Source organism: Leptonotus elevatus, chromosome 10 (genome assembly GCF_054856555.1).
Source record: "Leptonotus elevatus isolate MCC_2025b chromosome 10, RoL_Lele_1.0, whole genome shotgun sequence".
NCBI lineage: Eukaryota > Metazoa > Chordata > Actinopteri > Syngnathiformes > Syngnathidae > Leptonotus > Leptonotus elevatus.
This window is the reverse complement of record NC_141248.1, coordinates 13787258-13810765: the sequence shown is the minus strand read 5'-3', so window position 1 is coordinate 13810765 and position 23508 is coordinate 13787258. Positions and strand designations below refer to the sequence as shown.

At 40.8% G+C, this 23508-nt stretch overlaps 3 protein-coding genes and 1 long non-coding RNA gene across 4 annotated transcripts; all 4 read left to right on the top strand.

Annotated features, from left to right (window-relative positions):
* Positions 1 to 2544: 2544 nt before the first annotated feature.
* On the top strand, positions 2545 to 9387 carry LOC147167196 (inositol hexakisphosphate kinase 2-like). The gene is made up of 5 exons (XM_086087475.1): positions 2545 to 3135; positions 5686 to 5917; positions 6005 to 6168; positions 6276 to 6451; positions 7771 to 9387. Exons 1-5 carry the CDS (start codon positions 2922 to 2924, stop codon positions 8362 to 8364), a joined length of 1380 nt encoding a protein of 459 aa, XP_085943601.1. The 5' UTR covers positions 2545 to 2921; the 3' UTR covers positions 8365 to 9387.
* A 1281-nt stretch (positions 9388 to 10668) lies between these two features.
* LOC147167195 (uncharacterized) lies at positions 10669 to 14646 on the top strand. The gene is made up of 3 exons (XR_015096336.1): positions 10669 to 10725; positions 11011 to 11113; positions 14572 to 14646. It is a non-coding gene; the product is annotated as an uncharacterized LOC147167195 (long non-coding RNA).
* A 2296-nt stretch (positions 14647 to 16942) lies between these two features.
* On the top strand, positions 16943 to 21595 carry LOC147167194 (protein transport protein Sec61 subunit alpha-like 1). Its single transcript, XM_086087626.1, has 12 exons — positions 16943 to 17086; positions 17663 to 17730; positions 17823 to 17888; positions 18207 to 18285; positions 18386 to 18517; positions 18602 to 18711; positions 19212 to 19365; positions 19452 to 19612; positions 19733 to 19930; positions 20053 to 20244; positions 20348 to 20424; positions 20586 to 21595. The coding sequence occupies exons 1-12, from the start codon at positions 17080 to 17082 to the stop codon at positions 20770 to 20772; spliced, it is 1431 nt and encodes a 476-aa protein (XP_085943752.1). The 5' UTR covers positions 16943 to 17079; the 3' UTR covers positions 20773 to 21595.
* Positions 21596 to 21767: 172 nt separating this feature from the next.
* On the top strand, positions 21768 to 23356 carry LOC147167193 (mitochondrial intermembrane space import and assembly protein 40-B-like). The gene is made up of 3 exons (XM_086087314.1): positions 21768 to 21994; positions 22263 to 22361; positions 22646 to 23356. The coding sequence occupies exons 1-3, from the start codon at positions 21973 to 21975 to the stop codon at positions 22984 to 22986; spliced, it is 462 nt and encodes a 153-aa protein (XP_085943440.1). The 5' UTR covers positions 21768 to 21972; the 3' UTR covers positions 22987 to 23356.
* Positions 23357 to 23508: the final 152 nt, after the last annotated feature.

The window sequence follows — 23508 nt, the reverse complement described above, 5'->3', positions numbered from 1 at the left end:
TCACACCTTAACATCATGATGCTAGGTGGCTACATAGTAGTATGACAAACACCAAGTCTCATGTTGAAGATATCTGCTGTTGAATGAGTAAAAACCTAATATATGCATTTCATATTTAAGTTTCAATTATAACAAAGCCACTTTTAAACCCCCAACCAACTGAAAGCACCTGACTTGATATGCTGACATTGATGACCGGTCAACAACTCCCATTCCCAGATGCACAAATCCTCGTGCTTGGATGAAGGTGTCGGGCAATGTGATGTTATTAGAAAACCCCTATGTACAGGAATGTCAAACTTGTTTTCATCACGGCTATAGTTATTATGGTTGCCCTCAAGTAAAGAAGAAGTTACAAAATGCAAACAAAACTCCTTATATTTTGTGTAAACAGGGACAAGATTTAAAAACATTTTAAATGAAACAGCTTATTTTTTTCAATATTTCATATTTTTTACCTGATATGGTATGTTGTTTGTGTGAGGGGAACCCTAAATATTACCCCATCATAGTGCATAATTGAACCTGCATTATTATGGCTTATTTTCAACAGAAGTCAAGGACGATTGAGGCAAATTTCAGCAGATTTGGCCCACGAGCCTTGACTTTGACACCTACTGTTTTTCCCTACGAGGAAGTTATACTGGACAACACTAGCTTGTGACCACACAGAGCGCCTGATCAGCATGTCTGGGGTGAAACGGTCAAACTAGGTGAGCCACTACCGTCGCACTCTAACAGGGTCTTCAATTTGGACATACAATTCCCATGAGACGTTAGACTGTTACAATGCGTACATGCTCTGCTGTTGACTGTTGGTCCACCACAAGTGAGGGAGGGGCTTTTGTGGGAGGCGGTGTGTCATGTTTCCTGCTGGGGGGCTTGAGTGCAATGCAGTGGGCAACATGGGAACAAAATAACGTAATTACTGCAAATTTGTCAAGTGGTCTGGATAAAGGCCGTGTGCTCTATTCGCCATTAAAATATTATTTTTAGATGCAGTAAGTATCCCTACTACACAGGTGGGAAGTCGGGGTCAACACTATCAGAAGCACTGACCTACTTACAACCTAAAATCTTTGTTCCATGAATTTGAATTAATTTTTCCTAACAATCTATTCTCTTTATTTCATAGCATTTCTCTTAGATGTTCTACTTCCAGTAGTGTATGCGGATGATATAATTATTTTATTTTTATTTTTTTTTGTCCAATCACATTTCAGCCTTTAAGTGATGCCATGTCAATCTAATCTGCCCAGACCCTTCCAAATCTGTAGTGGTATGTAATGTAAATTATATTAGTGTGTCATAATGCGCTACATTTACTTTGTTACATTGAGCCACATTCCACTAGCTACTTTTATTTGTATCTATATCTACTATTGTTAGCGTTACGTGTTTGTTTTTGTTGTCTGAGACTTGTGCCTCAGGGGCTGTCACATGACTTTTTCACCAATCCACCGTCTGCTAGTGACGTTTAACGTCCATTTTACCAATCAAACAGAGCCAGGGAGTCACATGACCACACATCAAATCCACCGTGGCCACAGACAGAAGCCAAGACTTCAAAGTCACTCTTTTAGGTGAAGAATGACACGATGGCGGAAACAATGGTGTGCAACTTGCAGTCAGAAAAGACGGAACATCCCTGGCCTCACCTTCAATCCATTGTTACTTCACAGACTTGAAAAACAGCTATGGCATGTGGTGTCTTCTGCTTCTACCTAAAATATGAAAACAACTTGACTCATATTATTCTAAAAGTACAATCAATGTATGGCTACTCAACCACTTTTGGTCCTCGAAGAGCCAGCGTGCATTTTTCCCTCCTATGATTGGTTGCTCAGGGCAAAATTTGTTACAGCCATCTCCGACTAGCAAAACACATCTGTGGTGATCTGCACATAGATACATTTGTAATATGAATAATATTGTGTACTTAATGTTTTATTGTTCCGTATGTTATTAGATTAATATTTATTCTGAACCGCTCCAGATGATGTATGTGACAGTTGCATTTTGCTATATTGAAATTTTGTATTACGGCTGTGACATGCTAGTGGTGGTATTAAGAAGGATTCAAGTCCCCACTGATGACATGTAATGTACCTGTACTGCATTAAATTCATGCAAACTCTACGAGTACATGTTGTTCTTGGGTTTGTTTTACTTCTCATTGACATTTCAAGACCAAATACAAACCTTATATGCAAACTGCAGATCGTCACCGTGGCAACAAAAGCCAAGAAACTGCAACCTAAGTAAACAGCCCCCCCCCCCCCCCCCCACACACACACACACACAAAAAAGGCCTTCAGTGTTGTGTTTTTGTGTCTAGTATTTTTCCTGTTCTCCCCTCCCCCCGTTTCGTTTCTCTCTCTCCCCCCCGTTTCGTTTCTCTCTCTCCCCCCTTTGTTTGCGTGATCCTCTCCGAGATGCCTTGTCTCCTCCCAGCGACAACAGCGCCTCAGTGATTGGCTGATCCTCGCTGGGAAGGCGTGGCTTGAGGGCGGGGATTCCAGTTTTTTTATCAGGAAGGGACATTAGCGAGTGCGTCAGTTGAGCCACAGTACCACGACAGGAAACATCCACGTCAAGCCAATACGTTTTTATCAGCCTTTAGTGACGCACACGTAGCGTTTGATGACACGAAGTTAATCGCGGAGACTATATAGTTCTACAGAAGAGGGCTATACACTGGCCCAGGGCAGGTTACGCGAAGGGTATAAAGGATTTTCTTGCCTCTGTTCTTCCTGCTCAGCCTTTGTTTTCCCCCAGTTCGCTCGAGCAGTCGACCGGCAGCGCCCCCTGTGGGCTTAATAGGAAATAAGTCCAGGATAGGGAGCCAGACGAGTGGCGGAGCCTCTCGTCTCGCGTGCGACGTGGGTCCATCACGCTCAGATGTCCGATGCGCAGTGAGGATGAGTCCCGCTCTGGAAGCCCTCATGCAGGCGGATGGAACTCCCTATTCGGGAAAGGGGGTGATGCTCGAACCCTTCGTGCACCAGGTGGGAGGACACTCCTGCGTGCTGCGATTCGGGGAGCAGACCATCTGCAAGCCGCTCATTCCCCGCGAGCACCAGTTTTACAAGAGCCTCCCTGCCGAAATGAGGAAATTCACCCCTCAGTATAAAGGTAAGTGTGACTGTTGAAAACGAACCGCGTCTGCCATGGTGGTGACAAGCTAGCTCGCATGTTTCTCATCTGTATGCTAAGCATTACGTAACGGTCTGTAGGCTGCACTTTGCACGTGGATGTTCGCATGAATCGTTCGCGGTAGGATTCGGTGAAAGGGTCTCAAAAGAACGGAATGTGAAAAATGTTATCTAAAGATGGTAAGACCTCACTTGTGTTCTCAATACATGGCAAAGCAGGGACAGGCCTTGCATCTAGGACCTAGGCCTTCAGTGTGGCCTTGCACGACCCGATACCACCACTATCATGTAACAATTATTGAAACCGTCAATTCAGGAGAGAAAAAAAACTAATATTACAGCACCAAACTATACACCATCCGGAACAGTTTAGAATCAATATGTATACAACCAATTAAAGACAAATGCTAACCTTTGGCTTTGTAGTCCAGCTAGCTGGCCCTGTGAGGCGATTTTGAAATTTGATTGGCTAAATAAAACAAACAGTCCTATTGCTAATATCATTTGAGTTATATCGACCAGTACTACATTCTGAAGGTCCTGAGCAGATTACATTTATAAGGCGCAGCGTAGGGCCTTAAATTCTAGACTCCTAAAATGAAGAGAATTGATAGTTTAATCTGATATTCGTTTTCATCAAAAGGGTCAATATTGGTATCACTCCAATTCTTTTTTGAAAAGTTTTTAGGCGTATGATCTTAGACAAAAAAAAACACATTTGTTCTAAAATTCAGGGAGTTCCCGTTTTCATTATCATGTCTTAAAAAGTTTAAATAAAACTTCAGGTAAATAGCTCCCTTTGTCAAAATAACTGACATTTTAAACTTAAAACTTTTATTTTAATTTCCAACAAAAACAAAAGGTAGTCTTGCATGCAATGAAGCAGGCCTCAACATCCATCCAAACCTGGCTTGTCACAAACAAAATTGGTGTTTGTAGGTGGCGCATCACGTGAATCTAATATTAAATGTAACCACCAGTTAATCCAGGATTAGTTAGTTCTCATGCACCTTTTTATTGTAGTATAGTTATAATTGTCCACGTCGGACCTCGCATTACCCCATTAGACTAATGACATTTAGTACACGCTGATCCACATGTCCAATGGCATCTGTTAAGGAGATAAGACATCCATGTTATTTGACTCCTCCGAAATGTAGCGTTGTACTATTAAAAGACCATGTGTGGAGTCTGAGCAGTTACACAGCAGACTTCTAGGACTGCTAAGACACCGCGACGATGAAACATTCTCACATAGCTTTGTAAAGGCATTTTACACAATTGGGTGTACCTCAACATTTATACTTCAAGTATATCCCTGGTAACATAAAGGTCCCAGGGACAAACTGCCTATTTAATAAGAAAAATAAGCAGTTGCGTCACAAGTTCCCACACTGGCTTTTTGTGGCGCGATGACTGCGCAAGTTCTCTGTCAGGCCACAGTGGCGAGGAAGCGAAAGGGCCGAAGGATGCCGATGTCAGCACAGATGATGTCATACGGCGCCTTGAACTCGGGGAGCGGCGTGGCCGCTGGGTCCTCAGGCCCGCAGCATTAATGCGTAGTCATGCTCATAAGCAACGCAATTGTGGGTCTCGTAAAAGTGTTTTGCTCTTTGATGGGACATTGCGTCCTTATTTCTGCCAGCGTATTGACCACATCCTGTCCGTGTTTTATGTCAATAGCCATGATATGTATTCTGTGTGAGGTACCTCTACCTTTTACACAACCCTCGATGAGTCTGCCATGAACACTTTATACTCTTTTGGGGTTGTATAAAACATTGAGTATGTACTATGTATTGTTATTGTCTGATAAATAAATGCTCTGTATTTTTGCTTACTGTGCAATTCGTGTCTGTTTGATTTTGAGGTTGTTTGTTTTTTTATAAATGTGCTTTTAACTCATTCACTGCCATTGACGGCTTTAGACGTCAAAAATAAATTCACTATTTCTATTTAACATTTTTTCCACTTTTAGCAAGAGTATGAAAACCTAGGGAAAAAGTTGTTATTGTACATTTAGAACAGATATAAAATTTGTGATTACTCGTGAATTAACTATTGAAGTAATGTGATTAATTACAATTAAAAAATGTAATCGCCTGACGCCCTAATTTATGATAATGTTTTCTTTTCTTTTTTTTTATATAATCTTTTTTCAAAAACCTGATTTTTAATAATCTTTTCTTTTCGTTTTTAAAATAATCTTTGAAAAAAAGATTATTAAAATTTTAATTAATCGCATGGCTTCAATAGTTACCTCATGATTAATCACAAATTTTATATCTCGTCTAAATGTACAATATTTTTTTATATTCTTAACAAAAGTGGAAAAAATGTTAAAACTAATAGAAATAGTTATAGCCGTCAATGGCAGTGAATGTGTTTATGACAAATTTCAGCCTTGTCTGCCTTTTCTTTAATGGCTATGTATTATTTTTGTATTCAAATTTGAATCCTTTGCATAAAAAATTGCTGTGATCTTCCAGTTGCAATGTTTTCAAATGATCTTGTGTGTCCCTTTTCACAGGTGTCGTATCGGTCAGTTTCGAAGAGGACGAGGGAGGGAACCTGTGCCTCATCGCTTACCCTCTTCATAGCGAATCGGGCGACCTGGAAAACAAGGACCCCTCAACCGACTGCGAGCCCAAGAGCAAGATGTTGAAGTGGAGCAACAAAAAGCAGTCCCCCTTGCACGTCGAGAACGACAACTATAGCAAAGAACGAGCTCGCCAGAGCCGTAAAGATGACAACATCATAAGGTAAAATGGTCGCGCTGTACATTTTGAACCGAAAAGTACTTTGCGACACAAGCGCTGACCTTTTGGGCGCGTGCTCTTCTTTTGCAGCTACCGCGACGACGTCCAGGCGCAGCAGCAGGCCGAGGTTCTGTACTTAAGCCTGGAGAAGGGCAACATGGTGCCGCAGATCAAACACAATCCCTGGAGTCTCAAATGTCACCAGCAGCACTTGCAGAGGATGAAGGACAATGCAAAGCACCGGAACCAATACAGTATCCTTTCATGTTGACGTCATCATGGAACACATGACACATGTTCGTAGTAAGCGCGTGTGGTTTTGCTCCAGCGTCGTCGTGCATTCCTTGACTCGCTTCCACAGAGTTCATCCTTTTGGAGAACCTAACATGGCGTTACACAGTACCGTGTGTCCTGGACTTGAAGATGGGGACCCGCCAACATGGCGACGACGCATCAGAGGAGAAGAAAGCCAATCAGATCCGCAAGTGTCAACAAAGCACGTCGGCCTCCATAGGAGTGCGGCTCTGTGGCATGCAGGTAAAAGTCGACACTGACGAACCTTTCGAGTTACTGTTGGTGGTACCTTGACTTAAAAAGTGCCTTTTGGGAGTTGTGAGTTGAAATTTGAGTTAAGACCCGCTTGAGTGCAATGGAAATAAAAACATTAAAAGAGCCACTAAGGTGCCCTTGCATCAAAAAGCCACTTATGGAACAGGACACAGAGAAAATGAAAACACTTGTTTCTTTTCCCTCAATGTTGCAATTGGTGCTGTCACTATGGATTATTTTTAGAATCAACTATTCAATCGAGTGTTTTACAAAAGCATTTTTTCCCTGATTACTGTTCGTTAACCAGTGATTGTTGTTTATTTAATACTTCAGTCATTTAAATAAGGGGGACTGGTGTACTCGTCAACCTTTTCGAAACTGATTGTTACCGGTTCGGTCATTGCTTATGTCTTTATTTGATTGGACACAGAAAATAATTGTCTTCTTCCCTGAAAGACTACCAAAATCAGTGATTGATTACTGTTGAGATGCTCAAATGTGATCGTTTCAACAATTTTCAATTCATAAATTGCTCCAAACGATTACTCGATTATTAACTTATTTGCTCCCAAAAATGTATGAATATGTTCTATTTTTTATTATTACAGTGATCCCAAAAACGTATTTATACATTTATTTTTTAATGCTAGAGCATACAGAAGGTTTTGCTGCAGCTTCTGAACTGAAGTGACCGCTTAAAGCAATGGTAGTTATTACAAAAAACGGCCATCAGGTGGCAGCAGAGTATAAGAGATCAACCAGGGCCATGTTGCAAACAAGCTCATTTACCCACAGTTCAGATTTGTGAATAATGATGAAACTTGGCTATATTATACCGCTAAGTGCTGTGAAACGGAAATAAATATACTTTTTTTCTGATGAAAATGGATACTCTAATCTTTATTTTGGTAAGTTCCATGTTTTTATAGCAATAGAAAACCATATTCTGTGGGCCTTTGCGAAATCAGTCAAAATCCAGTAAAACAGCCGGGAGGGAAGGGGATTGCTTCAAGTAATCGACTGTCAATCGACTAATTTTGACAGCTCCAGTTGCAATTTAATGGATTATTATTATTTTTTCGCGGTCCTCTCCACATGCATTTTGTATCAAACGCAAGCAATAAATTATTTTTTATTACAATGTCAGATCAATGTTAATAAGCAATACCGGATGGTGCCAGCGGAGCGAAAATTTCATGTCGACTACTTTTGATATGACTGCATTGATTCCCGAACATACGAGTCAAGGTACCACTGCAGCTTGTATTTGATTCTGTTGTACTCATTTTTGGCTCTGATGTCCGCAGGTGTACCAGTCAGATTCTGGCCAGCTGATGTTCATGAATAAGTACCACGGCCGAAAGCTGACTTTCGCAGGCTTCGAGGAGGCCCTCTACCAGTTTTTCCATGACGGACGTCGGTTGCGGCGCGAGCTGCTGTCCCCGGTGCTGCAACGCCTCCGCGAGATGCAAGCTGCCTTGGAGTCCTGCGAGTCGTACCGATTCTACTCCAGCTCCCTGCTCATCATCTATGACGGAGACCCTCCCCGAACGTCCTCTCGACCCAGACACCGCGGGGGAGAGGAAGGCGATGAGGATGACTTGTCTGACGAGGAGGAAGAGGAAGAAGGGGCCTTTGGGTTCCCACGCTCCTCCTCGGCAAGCTGCAGCGCCGGCGGGGCCGGAGGGAGCGGCAACAGCAGCAGCGGTCGCTCCGCCCACAACCCGGCGGACTCCAGCAGCCCCGCCGTGGACGTGCGCATGATCGACTTCGCTCACACGACCTGCCGCCACTACGGCGAGGACAGCGTGGTGCACGAGGGCCAGGACAGCGGCTTCATCTTCGGGCTCCAGAACCTGATCACAATCATCTCCCAGCTGGAGGATCACAGCAATGACTGAGGCTCGCACCGGAGACCGCATGTTCTGAATTTCAACTCTGGGGATTGAGCCCGATGAGGCCACGCCCCGCTACCCCGAGGTGCACCGTCTCGGAGGTGCGACGCTCCCCGCCTGCTTGGAGGGAACCTCGGACACCTCGGGGTGAGGAGGGAGAGTGCGCGGTGGGTCCCGCGCTCGCCCTCACCTGCCAGAGGACGGGGCCGCCTGAGCCCTTAGTCGCACTTTTCCCTCTTTGAGACTGCTTCTTTTCTTTAGCGCATAGGAGGAACGAGACTGAGGTCTCGCAAAAAGACTTGTAGCTTCCTAGGACACTCCCCCTCCTCCTGCGGTACACACAAAGTTCCTTTATTGTGCATTCTCTCTGAGAGAGAAAATGGCGAGCTAGGTGGTTGAAATTCAAGTGTACTGTAGTTCAAAGAGTCTGACATGGTGCTTTTCCTGTGGCGTGAGTTTATTTGGTGTTTTTAGGGAAGTCCCTATGAGTATAGCACATAAGTACTGGGGGAGGGGCTTTTAAGGGCTGACCGTGGCTGGCTAGGTCAGCAGCCTTGTAGCAATCAACAGTGTAAGCTCCTGTGTTAAGGACATTTTGTGTTCATGTTGGTGTTTGTTAGAAACGTGCTTTGTGTCCAATCAGGCACTTTGATGGACAGGACGGACAAGATGGAGACAGAAGGAGTTTGCCTTTTTCCAACAGTTCCCCTCTCCACTTAATTTCCTGCAAACAAAAAGACATTACAAGATTTTTTTTATTACTTGTGTTTTTTCTTGGACTTTCTCTTATTCATTCCTTAAACATGGACATGAAGAGAATTTACTGATTTGAAATCACTTGCTACCAAGAGACTTTATTTGAAAGGGTTGTTGAAAATGGGGAGGAAAAAAATTTCACATTCCAAATAACCACTCTTATATGTTCTCTTATACTGAATTTATTTTGTTATTGCGAGAGCGGATAGCCTCGCTTGTATACCTGTGTGTTAGCGATGTCTTGAAAATAAAGACATTCATTTGTGGTAAGCAGTTGATTTCTACTGTGGTTATTACTGCTTTTGTGAAGGAGTTGATTGCACAAAAACAATAAAATGCTGTAGTGGTACACTATATATTTCTTGAAAATGTCAAATTGTTCCTAATGACCAAGGCTTATCGTATTTAGGCACATACCGTACTTGAAGAAATATGTCCCGAAGCAGTTCACTGCACCAGCCCGAACTGCACCCACAATAATTAGCTTCCATCCTACAGCGATGTCGCAGACTGGTTTGTGCAAGAGGGTTTCGGATTATACAGTGCAACGTGAAAAACCAGAACGGCTGCATTAGGAGAGGCGTTTGGCAGCACACGCAAACACACCATGGGCACACTCCAACCTGGGAAACAAAACTTGCTGAGCAATGGAATAAATTAATGAATATATAAATAGGTTTTCCAGCAAGGGAAGAGGTACTAGATGTGATGGATGCATTATCAGTCATTTGCAACAAAAGTGCTGGTTATATATACAAACCTACTTTCATTACCTTTTAATTGCATATCGCTACAAAAATAAAAAAATTACTGAATATTTTTTATTTATTTTTTAACTATTCACAAGTGTTTTATGCAGCAAACATTTTGCAACCGCAGAAACGAACTGGAAGCAAAACCCACAAAACAAACATCCCCAAATATCTAAATACCAAAAACACACAAACCCCAAAACAACCGCGAAAGACAAACTCACAAGGTTATAAAAAATAATTTAAAATACAAAAATATGTTCTATGCTGCCCAACTAATCTATACACAGTGTACTGGTTAATATTGTGTTTGTGTAATGTGAATTAAGCAGAAAAGTCCTCCAGTTTTTATCCATCTCAGTGGGCGGCCATTTTGTTACATACTGTCAACTGAAAATGACATCACAATTGGTCAGGGCAAAAGTAACGACCAATCAGGGCTCAGCTTGCAATTGTCACATGATCAAACTCAGATAACAGGCGAGCCGTGATTGGTTGTTACCTGAGCCCTGAGCAACTGTGACGATGACATCATTTTCAGGCGACAAGAGGCAAAATGGCTGCCCTGCTTAGTTCATGTTCCACGTCAAGTCACGTGTCATCACTTGCGACTGATGTTTTTAAGTCTTAACATGCTGTGAATAACTTTTTGAAGAACCGCTGCTGTTACTTCAACCTTAGCCTGGCTGTCCACTGTCCAGTATCCGTTTTCTACATGCTTGTGCTCAAACTAGAGCTTATCACGGGTGTATACTGACTGATCACCAGCCAATTGAACAACCCCATATGGACAATTTAAAACCCAACAGACACATGTTTGGAATATTGAAAGAAGTGGAAATCGCCAACCTTAAAACTTGTAAGTCAGACAACATGTTGCCCACAGTTTAACTCAAGTTCCAACATGTATTATGGGAACAAATGTGTTTGTTGAATGTCCGCTAATATTTGAATGTTTCACGAGTCATATAAAGTGCGCGTTTGTTTATGAGAATTAGACAGCTGTCTAGCAACAGCTATCAAGACGTTCCGCCTCATAAATCCAAGTGGCATCTTGTTGTTTTTGCATAATTTAAGCAATTTACTTTAATCAAAAACTGCATGAAGTGTATATAATCTGACAGATTTCCTGGAATGTGATCAGATTTGGAGCTTCTGGATCTCGACTTGACTGTTATGCAACACACTGGAAGAACGAATAAAGCCAGGCTGACCTCAATAGCACAGTGGATGGTGTGGGCCGTGGCGTAAGTGACTTTGTGATTGCAGTAACAGCGCTTAGTTTATGACGCATGAATATAAACATGGTAGTTTGCACACACGTATCCACAGTGGCTACTTCATAAGGGTCACAACAAGTTGTATTTTGTAGGCCTTGCTGGGTGGAGGTTTCTAATCAGACTACATTTAGTTTTTGTTTTTTTATTTAATTTAATTACCTTTTTTTTCCTTATGTATTTATTTATTTATTTATATACTTACTTATTTTCACAACTTCACAACAAAAAACGGTTTGGCAGAAAGTCAGTATTTACAGAAGTTACAGAAATAAGCTTCAAACTGTTAGAAGCCCCTCCCACTTGAAACATAAAATTACATGGTGTGTGTTTAAAACAACCCTAAGCAAATAGCATTTTTAAACACTTTTTGCATCATACATTTGAACACCAACAGTGTGTCTACACGTGCAGACAGACAATATAACAATACTCATAGGTATATTTTCTTTATCCTCTGCACACACAAAAAAAGTCACAGAAGTTGTGAAAAGTCTTCTTAGTTTGTTTCTTCATGACTGTATTATACTTCCCCTGGTGGCCAAATCGAGCACACTATAAAGAATCGCAATGAATTAATGATGATGCACAAACTGCTTAATACATTCTATTTGATTATTTTTTATTAATAAATATTGTAGTAAAATTTTGAGTAGGATTTTTCTTAACTCATTCATTCCCAGCCATTTTCACTGAAGCAACCCCCTTCGCTGTTTTACTGGACTTTGACTAATTTTGCAAGGCCCATAGAATATTGTTTTCTACTGCTATAAAAACATGTCACCTACCAAAAGGAAGATAAGATTATCTTCTTTCATCAGGAAAAAAAAGCACATTTCTATCAGTTTCCGTTTTGCAGCAATTAGCGTTAGAATATGGCCAAGTTTTATCATTATTCACAAATCTATTTAGAAATGTGAGTTTAAAAAAAAGAAGAAGCTTTTTTTCAACATGGTCCTGGTTGATCTCCTTTGCTCTGCTGTCACCTGCTGGCGGTTTGTGTAATAATTACCATTTCTTCAACCGTTCTTTGCAGTTGAGAGGCGGCATCAAAGCCTTCTGTATGCTCTAGCATTAAAAAAAAAAAAAAAAAAAAAACGTATGAATACGTCTTTGGAACACTTACAACATTTAAAATATAACCTATTTATGCGTATTTGAGAGCAAATGATTTTAAAAGACATTAAAAACAAATTTTGGGGGGGAGTGGACTGATGAATGACATTTTCATACATTTTATTGAGAAAGATGATTTGAGATACAAGGGTTTTGAGTTATAAGCATGTTCATGGAATGCATTTGACTCGTATCACAACTCGCAAATCAGCTTATTTTTAGTCTGAGACAAGATTGGAATGGTCAGCATCAACAAAAATGTGGTATCTTACTAGCTTTGCTGATAACACAATTCCAATATATATTTTTACCTCTAGGAATTGACCACTGACCTTTGCATTGATTCACACGATCATGAGAGGCTTCTTCTGTGAAGGTTAAGTCTATTCTACAAATGATGTCAATGCTTTCACAAAAATCAAAGGACACACATACGTATCTATGTAAATGTATACCGTGGGTGGGCCAGCAGCGCACACAGCACACATGGTTTTGTGTGCGTAGACGCCATAGCAGTCATCACAGTTCAAAGGTTGTGGAAATACTTATCTAATTGTTTAGCTATTGGAGGCTCGTAACCATGTTGCTCTAGTGGACATCTAATCAGGTGCGCTCGGGTTTTCTAAGAGCCTGACCCAACTCCAAATTGACATATATGTTGGGCCAAAGAGTGTGATGTCATGGCCTGTCTAACAACATTCCACCACAGGATGCAACAGAATGAGGTAATAGTGCCACAGATCAAATTACAAATGATGAACTAAGTAATTTCAGTAATGTTTATCATTTTATTTTATTTATGTATATTTTCAGCATTTTTTTAGATTTTAAGTGCACACTTCTTCCCTATTTATTCTGAACATTCAAAATTAACAAATTCCCCTCATGAATATGAATACAACAGTTTGGGACCAGCACCGGCTGTCCGGTAGTTGTACGCCATAGTAGTTGAATGCTAAATAAGTGGTTTAAAAACAAAACACAAAAAACTTGTTTGATAATCAAACACAAGTTTTAGCCTAAGCAACTTTGAAGGGTCAAAATGGCAACATTCTTAACAGTTCTCATTTTCGTAAGTGTGTGACTTTAAAATTGTAATTTTCAACTTTATTCTCTTTTAGAAAGCCCGCATTTTTTTAACTATCTTAGTTGTTGGCGTTCAATTTTGTTGCATTGATTGAGTTTGTCTGTTAAATGTAAAATATCCTACACTGTGAGAGGTCATTGAACGCACCTCAAGTCAAGTGCCAAATGTTAATTTATGGTTTTCTTTTGCCACTCGACGCAGCAAGGGTTCGTTTGTGCTACAAAACCTCACAGTTATTGATTAGCTGATTTATTCCCACACGTTTGTTAGTGTGTGCTGATGAAAAAGGGTGAGTTTAATCACTTATATTGGCTGTGTCAAGTGCTATTGACCTGTACACTGTATGCACACAGCACTTCCGCTTTCGATGTAATAATGCACGGAAACTTCCGGTGAGGGGGAGACTTTAGCGGAGCACACTGTTAATGTGATGTTAAACCCTTATCCTAAATCTAACTAAAGAACAAGGGCCACTCCTTTCTTTAACACTATGACTACCGGAATTCTAAAACTAATAACTACTAACTAGATCGACCAGCTTGTGCTCTGGCAATAACGTAATCGCCTAAACTATTATTACTCGAGGTAGTAAAGGTATTTTGTTTATTAAAATCCTGGCCTGTAGTGCCAAAAATGACTCTATTGCATCTAACAGAAAATATTTTACTATAATAAGCAATAATGCCATTGAACTGTGTTCGCACTTCCAGTGTAGCAGGCTGCTTAGCTCTTCTTTACTGAGGGGATCTGACGACCTAAGCCTTGTCAATACAGTATTTTGAAGCAGATGGACTGACATACTAAAAATAAGCAACATTTCCCAAAATTTAGACAAATTTTCTTATTAATAAGAAAAAAAATCAGTCAATGGAGTAAGCAAAATTTGCTTAGCAAAACTTCTTAAAATTAGTATAGAAATATAACCCTTTAAAAACAGTAACAGGTATTAAAATTTGAACTTTTTTCATAACATTACCACTTAATTATCATAAATAGCTTTTCATAAATGTAAGATTATTATCATCTTAAATTATTATCTTTTTGTTGTTGTTGTTGCAAAATTAGGACATTATTCTTGTTCTTACAAAATTACCCAAATTTCCTAATGTTGAAAAGATTATTAGTAGTAAAGATGATTACATGTAGGTTTTACTGCCAAATGGAAGGAGCACTAATATTACTTCAGTCTTCACCTATATCTGAAATATCTGTACTGTCTTGACAGGACAAACATAAGAGCATCACCATCAAAATTTGCAAAATGGCATTTCACACCAGCTGCTGGCCGAATTTATCAGATGCTACCGTAATGAACACTAAACAAAGGTGAGTGAGTGCATATGCGTGTGAAGGCCTGATGATGATGATAATGACGTACGTGTGTTATGAAACAAAAGCCACAGAATAGACTGTAGGGTGAACACACGCGACATGAAGGTGCTTGCACGTTCAATTGTCTCAAAGAATCCATCTGGGTGGAGGAGTTAAAAATAACCCAGGCCAAGATAAGGCGGGAGGAGTGAGAGAGCGTCGATAGTAATCTGGATTAAACTCCATGGCTAAATTCCATGTAAGGGCAGTTGACATGGGATGGGGGGGTTGTCGCTCATAGTGATTTATTCTGTGTGGTGGTCTTTTTTATGGTTCTGTGGTGGATTTTAAAAAAAAATGGCTACATTTAATTGACGTACATTTTTTTTCTACACCACACTCCCTCTAAATTTTGTTGGCAGGATGGTTGGCAGGATAGTTCAGTTAAAAACAAACAAACGTTTTCTTTTAATAAATAAAGGTTAGATGCAGGGTTGTAGGGCTCTATTTTCATGAGGGTGTAACCCTGTGCAGATCTGGCTAAAACATTGCATTGGTAATTTCGCAGGTGAGCACAGGCCGGCGGATCTTCTATCACAGGCTTCCCGGTAAATTGGCATAATATGAGCGCTGGGATTTATTGATCTGCATGTCCCTCTCTGACATTTTTTTGGAGCTTGACCATCAACATCCATTTTATGTCGCATAAGTAGTTTACTTGGGAAAAGAGATGGGAGAGAAAGACAGGAGGTGACTCACTCTGTTGGGAATCGTGGTCTTATGACTTGCTCCCACCCGTTTTCATTTTCGTTTCATTGCCTCTATCACCCTCCCTCAAACTCCCTTCCATGGAAGCGTATCCATCGGAATGTAACCACACTAACACCCCCACATCTGTCCCCATCAGCCTGTTTGTGATTAAATATAGCTCTATAACTTCAAATGTGCAGTAAGTTAGGCAGAAATTAAATCTTCCTTGTGTGGTGTAGAAAAAAGTAACATTCTTCGTGGAGACTGACAAATAAAAGAAATAAATTTCACTTTCAATTTGTGTAACTAATAAGTGAATGGTAGTCCACTCCAGAACAAAAATGACAAGTAAACCAATTTTAAGTTTAAATAATCAAAAGTTCTGTTGTTGTCATAAAGACACATTATTAATCAAACTTCTGGGAAGATGTAAGGAGCATCAAGAATTTATGCAGACTTTACATAACTGTTTCTTGAACTGTTGCCAACCTTCTTGACAAAAACCTTTTCATCTTTATCTTTTAGTGTGTCAAACTCAGATACCAGGAAAAAATAAATTAAAGACAGGGCGTTGCCTTTGTCATTGTATTCCTGGATTATGAGAGACATACTTGTCCAGCTTTGTTTTTAGTTCAATTGTTGACAGTTTTTATTGTTAAGAAAGTACATGTTCAGATTACATAAATTGTATACGTTTCAGTGTGTGAGATTAGTTGAAGTGAGGTGATGTCTTTGTCAATGAATATATTCCTGTAGCCTATTAGCTTGTGTAGGAGAAACTGAATTATCACAGTTTCATCATTTTGCTCAGAAAGTCTTGTACGAACTTGCCTTTGTGTGCAGTCTTGTACGTTGCTGTTGGAATAATTGCAATAACGAGGAGGCGCAAAAGTTGATATAGCTGTGTGTAACTTTTGGCAAACAAGACAAAATAAAGCCAATGTATTAATTGGGCATATTTGTACCGCTTTGCAGGTGCACTAATCCTACTCCAGTGATTCCCTTCACTGGTGTGTTGTGAGTGATCATCAGGGGTGTCAATTTCTCTTAATTTTTCAAAAAAATCTTATTAATTAATTACCCATAAATCTTCTAGCTATGCCAATCACTCATGGTGACATGCAGAACAAGTAAATAGTTTTTGTTTAAATGGCAGACGGACACCTATTCATACAACAAAGTCATGGCTGCCTTCCAGTGATTTACAGCGTTGTGATCAATTACACAAGCCACAAGGACTACATGTGAGAATAAATAGAGACAGGATCATCATTATTTCAGTTGTCATACTTTTTGCTAGATTTTTGTTTAGTAGTGTGAGATTATCGCATGTAAATTGGGATCAATAAAAATTGGGAAACACTGTAGTCTGCAGGTGAGACAACTGAGACTTTTATTTAATGTGCAGGACTCATCGCTGAACTTCTCATCTACAGCTCTCTGCTGCCGTCTCCTGGCTCAGGATATAACACACAAGGCATCAATATTGATGTATATATATTTATATATAGAGGAAGGAAAAAACGGTTTGTCTCGCGAGAAAATGGTGACGTGTCTGTTTGTTGAGTCTCTCTTCCACTGTTCAGGCACACTCCCGGCGTCTGCTCAGATTGATCACTGAGGTGGAAGACTGTCTTAACACAAGAGTCATCCAGTGGACATTCGGGACACCATGGGTAGTGAGTATCCTCTTGCGTGACTTCAGCATTGTTTCTGGTCTGCTTGTGGTTTGTTTAATTTCGTAAACGAAAACGTAGTAGCGCTGCATGTTAGCGAGCGTTGCAAGCTAGCTTCGCAGAAATGTTTCCCCTTTGCAGATGTTGCTTGCGAACTAGTATCGTGGTTAAGATAAACTGCTTGTTGAAACAACGTATTTACGGTTTGCGATGAATATTTAAACCCGAGTGCCGTCCTTTGGCTGGCGGTAAACGTCTGATGCTAACTTGTTAGCCACTCATTCAAATACAGTGACAGGGAAGTTAGTGATGACGACGCTTAACCGCCGACGTTTCATTGTCAATTTCTGATGTTTTTAATCTATTAACTTCTGTAAACAAACAATTACAATGCAGTGGGTCTTGTGTGTAGCTAGAAAGGTTATGTTATGTTATTTTTAATCCAGTATTGTTTTGTTTTCCACGTTTATCGGCGTCGATTCTTCCTCGTAGTGTAAAGTCCGCCCCTCATTCATTGCCACGTCTCACGGATGAGCAACTCAAATCATCTGAGAAATGTTCACCTTTGCTTGATTTCAGTCAAATTCTTGGAAGTGATTAAGCCATTCTGCGCAGTTTTGCCAGAAATCCAAAAACCTGAAAGAAAGGTATGTGCCACTAGCCACTCAGAGAGTAATGACACGGAACTGTAAACTCCTTTTGAGATTGTTGTAAACATGTTACGATGGTCTTGGTTTAGATCCAGTTCAGGGAGAAGGTTCTATGGACAGCCATCACTCTTTTCATCTTCCTGGTTTGCTGCCAAGTGAGTTTAGTTTTATTTATTTATTTAGATTTTTGTTAAATTATGAACTCTAATAACAAATTTAAGTAAAACTGTCAACTGAAAATGCTATTTTTGCTCCTAAAACACACTCCACATCTCTGGGTCATTAAAGGATTATTCTATGTTATGTCATAGATAAAACGTACTATTGTCAGGCATATAAAACAAACACTATGGATTAGTAGCACACTAACTTTGATAACATTTTGTGTACCTGCAATTAATCTGTCTTCAACAGTTGTTTGTATGTAGTAGCAAAGCATGCATAACAGTAATGTGTAATGTTTTTTTGTTTAGATCCCTCTCTTTGGCATCATGTCATCTGACTCTGCAGATCCATTCTACTGGATGAGAGTGATTCTGGCCTCAAATCGGGGTATTTGTCTATTATGAGCATATCCCCCTAACATAGAACACATGGAATTGCACTGTAGCACATGACTGGTTCACTGTTTAACATGGGAGTGTTCCCACAGGCACATTGATGGAACTGGGCATCTCCCCTATTGTCACCTCTGGCCTGATCATGCAACTGCTTGCTGGGGCTAAAATCATTGAAGTTGGAGACACGCCCAAAGACAGAGCCCTCTTCAATGGAGCACAGAAACGTACACACGCAAAAAAGGCTACTAAATTTTCACTTGGTGACTTGAAGTCAAGACAGGCGTCTGATGTTTCTCAATGTTTTTCAGTGTTTGGAATGATCATCACCATTGGCCAGGCTATTGTTTACGTAATGACTGGCATGTATGGTGACCCCTCAGAGATGGGAGCTGGAATCTGTCTGCTCATCATCATTCAGGTACGACCAACTTAAAAACAAGGACAGATGGAATGGAGAGTCCTTTTGTATTTCAAACTCACATTGATACATTGTGCCTAGTCTTGTAATGTCAATGCCAAAATAATGCTGCCCTTTACATGTATTAAAAAAAGGGGGGGAGTAGTCAGTGTCCTTACTCACTTTCCTTCCGACGTGTTGTCAGCATCCGAATGAGGTCATCCACCCACTCGTTAGCAATATATCCTCTTGGTGCCATCTTATTAGCATTCAGTCAGTTGACAGCAAATCCTGATACTGCCGTAATAAAAATGTTTGTAGAATGTGTTTTGTTGACTCTAGGTACATCTCTATAAATAAGTTAATCAAATATTAAAAGAACATCTCTACACACCACCGAAAGAAACAAAAGCAAAACAAACATTGTTTAACTCCCTCTTTTTGAAATACAAGGCCTGTGCTTATTTTGGACGTCTGAGCAAACATGGTGAGTTTTAACACTGCATATCTTTACTCCATAGCTGTTTGTGGCCGGCCTCATCGTCCTGCTGCTGGATGAGTTGCTTCAGAAAGGCTACGGTCTTGGTTCGGGCATCTCACTGTTCATCGCAACCAACATCTGTGAAACGATCGTCTGGAAGGCTTTCAGCCCTACCACCGTAAACACTGGCAGAGGTAAGAATCCGCAGGAAAAGTGCTGAATATATGTATTTATTTGATTGTATTTGTAATGGCGCTTGCTATGGCCATGACGTTTACAGGCACCGAATTTGAAGGCGCAATCATCGCTCTTTTCCATCTGCTGGCCACCAGGACGGACAAAGTGCGTGCACTGAGAGAGGCCTTCTACAGACAGAACCTTCCCAACCTCATGAACCTCATTGCAACAGTCTTTGTTTTTGCTGTAGTCATATATTTCCAAGTGAGCTCTTTTTTTTTCTCTCTCTCTCATATGTACACATATCCCAGCGCTTCTAACAGGCATCTATGACGAAATATGCATGGAAAAGGTGTTGTCAAAAGATATCTTGAACTCTCGCAGGGATTCAGAGTGGATCTGCCAATCAAGTCCGCTCGCTACCGTGGCCAGTACAACACCTACCCCATCAAGCTCTTCTACACCTCCAACATTCCCATCATCCTGCAGTCGGCGCTGGTCTCCAATTTGTATGTCATATCGCAGATGCTTTCCACACGCTTCAGTGGGAATTTCTTGGTCAATCTGCTCGGAACGTGGTCTGTAAGTACACTTCCTGTTTACAATAATGGGGGCAGTCCTTCAGTCAGTGTGGCGTTTGACTTTCTTTCATGAAGGTACTGATGAAATGACAAATTATGTCGTCTTGTTTGTTGTGTTTGTAGGACACTGCAAGTGGTGGTCCAGCTCGGGCGTATCCTGTCGGCGGTCTTTGTTACTTCCTCTCCCCGCCTGAGTCATTTGGATCCGTTCTAGACGATCCCGTCCACGCGGTTATCTATATTGCCTTCATGCTTGGATCATGTGCCTTCTTCTCCAAAACCTGGATCGAAGTCTCGGGCTCCTCTGCAAAAGATGTAAAATAAAACTTCTCCGACCTTTTCAAGTGAATTCCACAAGCCTGTTGTGTTGTAGTTTCTACTTGACTCTAAACAATAATAACTTTATTTTTTCGTGCAGGTGGCAAAACAGCTAAAAGAGCAGCAGATGGTGATGAGGGGACACAGAGAGACTTCTATGGTCCATGAGCTAAACAGGTAAAATCACTTTCGAAATACTTTTTTTTTTTGTGTCTATCTTCCTACACAGAAACAACAAGTATAAATAACAAAAAATGTGACACTTAACTGTATTTCTATTGGATCATATAAGTATTAATTTATCTTTTTTCTCCTTTTCTCCTCCCTTCGTGCTTTAGATACATACCAACTGCAGCTGCGTTCGGCGGGCTGTGTATCGGCGGTTTATCCGTGATGGCTGACTTCCTCGGCGCTATCGGCTCTGGCACGGGAATCCTGCTGGCCGTCACCATCATTTATCAGTACTTTGAGATTTTTGTCAAAGAGCAGAGTGAAGTAGGCAGTCTGGGGGGATATTTCTTTTAGGACTCTTGTAATTGTTATCAGCGCCGCCATCTTGTGTATTTTCAACACCTTTGTGAAGAACCCTATCATCAGCTTCCCGTCTTCAGGATATTTTGGCGCCCAGGATTGGATCAAGTGACAAGACGTGAGACGACAGAACTTGTGCTACCTCCACTCATCTCAAAACACAAAAGACTTGACTTTTTTTTTTTTTTTTACTCCATTTAGAAGCTCCCCAATATTCTTTTAAGGCTGACTTTGTGAGGTGCATTCAGCCTGTTTTATCCCCAACCAACATGATAGAACTTCAGTATGCATACTTGGCTGGGATGATGGTGGCCCCAATGCCTGCTGTGTGCAAGCCTACAACCTTCTGACATCTTAAAGAAGCAGACTAGAAGCTGAGTTGTCACAAACATGATGGGAGTTCAGGATAGTACTGTCCTTTCTCAATCGGTGCTCCTGGGACGTTTTTAAAAGAACATGTAAGTGAAGAACAAAAGGATTGCGAGTCTTAACATTTATGTCTGGCAGGAAATCCATCTGCTTTTCGTGTGTCCGCCACTGAGCCATTTAAAACAGGTCCCTGCCTTTAAAAAAGCAATCCAAGGGAGTTCCAGTATTAACTCGGTGGTATATATTCATGTCCTTCATGTGTCCTTTGTTTTTAATGTCTGCTTTGAGAAATATTTTGTCACTTTTCCCCCTCGACAGATAAATTATTTTGTGTACATAGGCAATGTGTTGGAATTTGTTTTAAGTGTAAGATAAAGGCTTTGGAATACGTAGTAGATGCAAACATTTCAGAACAACGTTTACAATAAACATTTTGGAAGAACGTCAATTTTTCCGTTTGTTTGCGCACGATAATTCATTTGTAGGGTAAATTATTAAACTGAAGGAAGCGCAGTGAAGGTGACCCAATAAAATTAAATAAGGATGTGACGCTGCGAGGACCGCATACGCCAATTCTTATTGGCTCACACAAGTACATGTGACTTGTGCTAAAGCTAGTTAGCCTCCCCCTTCCGTCAATGGGGATTTCACTTAGCTCCCGGAGCCACCAGCTGGATCGTCGCCCGCAGTTGTGAAACAGCTGTAGATGCCTAACACGTTGTGACCTTGTCGTATGCCTGTGACATGTTTCTATAACCTAAATTGCACCCGGCGGGCTGCTGCTTCTGCATTAAATCGGGGGTTCACGTCTTCATTTGTGAAGAAATGACTACTGTCAGGGAAGAGGGTAAGCACGCTGGGCTAGCTCGGCTAACTCATTCATACAGTATGGAAGTCAATGATGACATAAGTTTGAGCCAGTATGTAAAGGTGTAATTTCATGTCTTTTGGCATGAAGACTTAGACATATACGCGGCAACTTGTGAGATTCATAGCATTTGTTTTCATTTATTTACTTAACCTTGAATGGGTAACATCTTAATATATAGTTGTTCGTCCACTGTTCCATTGTTTTCAACTGACATGACATAAACAACGTTATTATTCCCACACAGGTAAAGACAAAATATTTTTTGTCACCAAAGAGGATCATGCAACACCCAGCAACGCTGAGCTTGTTGAGGAAGACCCCGATGATCCTTATGAGGAGCGAGGTGAGGAACCAGAAAAGGTTTGTAGGTACTGTAGTGGCTAATGCCATAAAATGCCACATGATGGCGCCACAGCCAGTAATAACAGTAACGTAGTAATAAGTGTTAAGGAATTGTGTGAATAATGTAGCTATTTTTTTATGTTTGAAATTATATTAAAGTAGTTGAAGCATTCTTATGGGGTTGGCCTCAATTACCCAGTGTTTTGTTATTTATGACAGGGCTCAAGGATTTCTGTATTCTGCCTTTCGTCACGTTTTTCATTCTTAACCTCTCTGTTTTACTAGGCTTGATTCTTCCAAGTGGGGAGATTAACTGGAACTGCCCCTGCCTGGGTGGTATGGCCAGTGGTCCCTGTGGGACCGAATTTAAGGAGGCCTTCTCCTGTTTCCACTACAGTAAAGAGGAGTTGAAGGGCTCAGAGTGCCTGGATCAGTTCAGAGCAATGCAAGAGTGCATGCAGCGCTATCCGGAACTCTACCCGCAAGAAGAAGACAAGGTACCAGAAGAAAATGCATCTAAAGCAGAACAGACCTCCAAAGAAGCCTCAGAATCAGATGCCGATTCCAAGTCCACATCTGACCCTGTGCAGGAGTCAAATAGTACAGGGAGCTCAGTAGAAAGTTAACTGCCATTTATTTGGGAAATACTTTAGGTGAGCCTTGATGTGCTAGTTAGTTACATTTTTGGTTTGGATACCAATGTTTGATTTGAAAATACTAAGCTGATCACAGAACAAACGTTTATTTACAAAGAAGCTTACATGTCCATTCTTTGTTACATACTATTCTCACTATTGTGTCATTTGCATTTAATACGTACAATGCACATTTTGTATGTACTGTGCTGCATAGAGTAGACTGGTGACGACACTTAAGGTCCCTTCCCTTGTCAAGGGTGTTGCCTGTGGGGCCAAACTGTCTGCAAAGCATTTACCTCAACTCTTTCAATGGCGTGCAAGTCACTTAAATTGTTAAAATAAATGCTGTTCAGTGGTAGTGCATAGCATAATTTTTTCTGTGTGTGTGTGGGGGGGGGGGGGGTAATGGAGGAGTGAATAGCAAATATCTAATTGAAATGCATTGGGGGGGTAAAACATCAAGCCAAAAAAATTCATCAAAAAATGCTGATGAACATTCACTTTGTTTTC

Coding starts and splice junctions, on each gene's coding strand:
- LOC147167193 (XM_086087314.1), top strand. CDS start 21,973: ATGACTACTGTCAGGGAAGAGG. Junction 21,995..22,262: donor GACTACTGTCAGGGAAGAGG/GTAAGCACGCTG, acceptor ATTCCCACACAG/GTAAAGACAAAATATTTTTT. Junction 22,362..22,645: donor TGATCCTTATGAGGAGCGAG/GTGAGGAACCAG, acceptor CTGTTTTACTAG/GCTTGATTCTTCCAAGTGGG.
- LOC147167194 (XM_086087626.1), top strand. Junction 17,889..18,206: donor TCTTCCTGGTTTGCTGCCAA/GTGAGTTTAGTT, acceptor TTTTTTGTTTAG/ATCCCTCTCTTTGGCATCAT. Junction 19,931..20,052: donor ATCTGCTCGGAACGTGGTCT/GTAAGTACACTT, acceptor TTGTGTTTGTAG/GACACTGCAAGTGGTGGTCC.
- LOC147167196 (XM_086087475.1), top strand. CDS start 2,922: ATGAGTCCCGCTCTGGAAGCCCTCATGCAGGCGGATGGAACTCCCTAT. Junction 3,136..5,685: donor ATTCACCCCTCAGTATAAAG/GTAAGTGTGACT, acceptor CCCTTTTCACAG/GTGTCGTATCGGTCAGTTTC. Junction 6,169..6,275: donor AAAGCACCGGAACCAATACA/GTATCCTTTCAT, acceptor TCGCTTCCACAG/AGTTCATCCTTTTGGAGAAC.